The sequence below is a fragment of the Monosiga brevicollis genome, genomic scaffold, assembly GCF_000002865.3.
Source record: "Monosiga brevicollis MX1 MONBRscaffold_53 genomic scaffold, whole genome shotgun sequence".
NCBI lineage: Eukaryota > Choanoflagellata > Craspedida > Salpingoecidae > Monosiga > Monosiga brevicollis.
In genome coordinates, this window is record NW_001865090.1 from 114,876 (window position 1) to 116,161 (window position 1,286).

The window sequence follows — 1,286 nt, forward strand, 5'->3', positions numbered from 1 at the left end:
CGGCACGTGCCGTCGTGCCCGCGGCCGAGCCAGTGACCAGGACGTCAAACGGCGGCGGGGAGCAACATCCCATCATCGGAAACACTTCCAATGCTTCTCCCCGCACCCCTCGCACGCCATCCAGCCCTCGCTCCTTTGCTCAAGTTGCTGCGGCAATGCCTGCCGCCGCCACTGCCACATCTTCAGCCCCTACGACCGAGGATTTGTCAGCATCGGTGCCCTCTGAGCCAAATGGCAGCGGGGAGCAACAACCCTCGCCCGAGTCCGCGAGACAGACACATCATTCGATTCCTAACACACCATCGGATTTTTTGACCATGTCTTCGGACGAAAGCGACTCCCCTCCTCGCTCCACCGCACTCCGCGCGCCCACCCCTATCGCCCCTCCCGCGCATGATGGTGCCGGTGACACAAACGGCAGTGTCACGCCTGAGCCATTGGTGCAATCACCTACACCCGCTCAAATGGTGCTGCCATATCCATCGGGTACACAACAAACCCATTCCGATCCCTCTCCGCCCTCTGCTTCACCCCCTGCCACTACCATTTTGCCCGCTGCCATTTCACATCCTGTCGAACACAGTGAGCATGCAAACTCAGCCCCACTTGGCGAAGTCAGTGAGAATGAAACACACAATACAGCGGGCGAACACAGTGAGAGTGAGCAAGATGTTCTTCTAATAAATAAATTAGGTGTTTGAACCTCAGAGCTGAAAGCAAAGCTGTGCAACCCCGACATCAACATCACAACGGCACGCAAAACAACACAAGAGAACAAGCTACATTTATCGGCTTCTATCATGCCAAAAAGTACAAGCGCAAAGAATCACGCACATAGAAACAAAAATCGTACAAAACGACCAAGTATAACCAGAGATACGGCCATTTCAAACACTAGACACCCAAAAAGGCAGTCACACATCACAACTACAAGCCATCACAGCACAAACATAAAAAACACCACGGCACGCTCACATACAACAAGAGACAGCGTCGGGTTGAAAAGGCAACCGACCACAGAAAGAAAAGACATCATACAAAGGACTTTACACAAAAATTCAGCAAAAATACCACACAAATACAGCAAAAATTAAAGCAAAATTACAACAAAAATACAAGTCAAGCCATAAAAAGATTACAACGAGAACCACCTAGGGAGCGACAGGTGCACACAGGGATCCCCACAGAGGGACCCCCGAGACGGTGCCTACCTACGACGAGCGCAGGCAGACACCGCCAAAGTGGCGCTGGATGTGGTCAGCGTTCATCTGATGGACCAGCGCCAC

General features: G+C 52.5%; 1 protein-coding gene across 1 annotated transcript in view; it reads left to right on the top strand.

Annotated features, from left to right (window-relative positions):
- Positions 1–226, top strand: part of MONBRDRAFT_13049 (uncharacterized protein) — a gene marked incomplete at both ends in the record, with an annotated part of 6,126 nt that extends 5,900 nt beyond the window's left edge. Inside the window, one exon of the mRNA XM_001750933.1 lies at positions 125–226. Coding sequence (XP_001750985.1) covers positions 125–226 — 102 coding nt within the window. The remainder of the gene's footprint in view (positions 1–124) is intronic.
- Between the last annotated feature and the right edge of the window lie 1,060 nt (positions 227–1,286).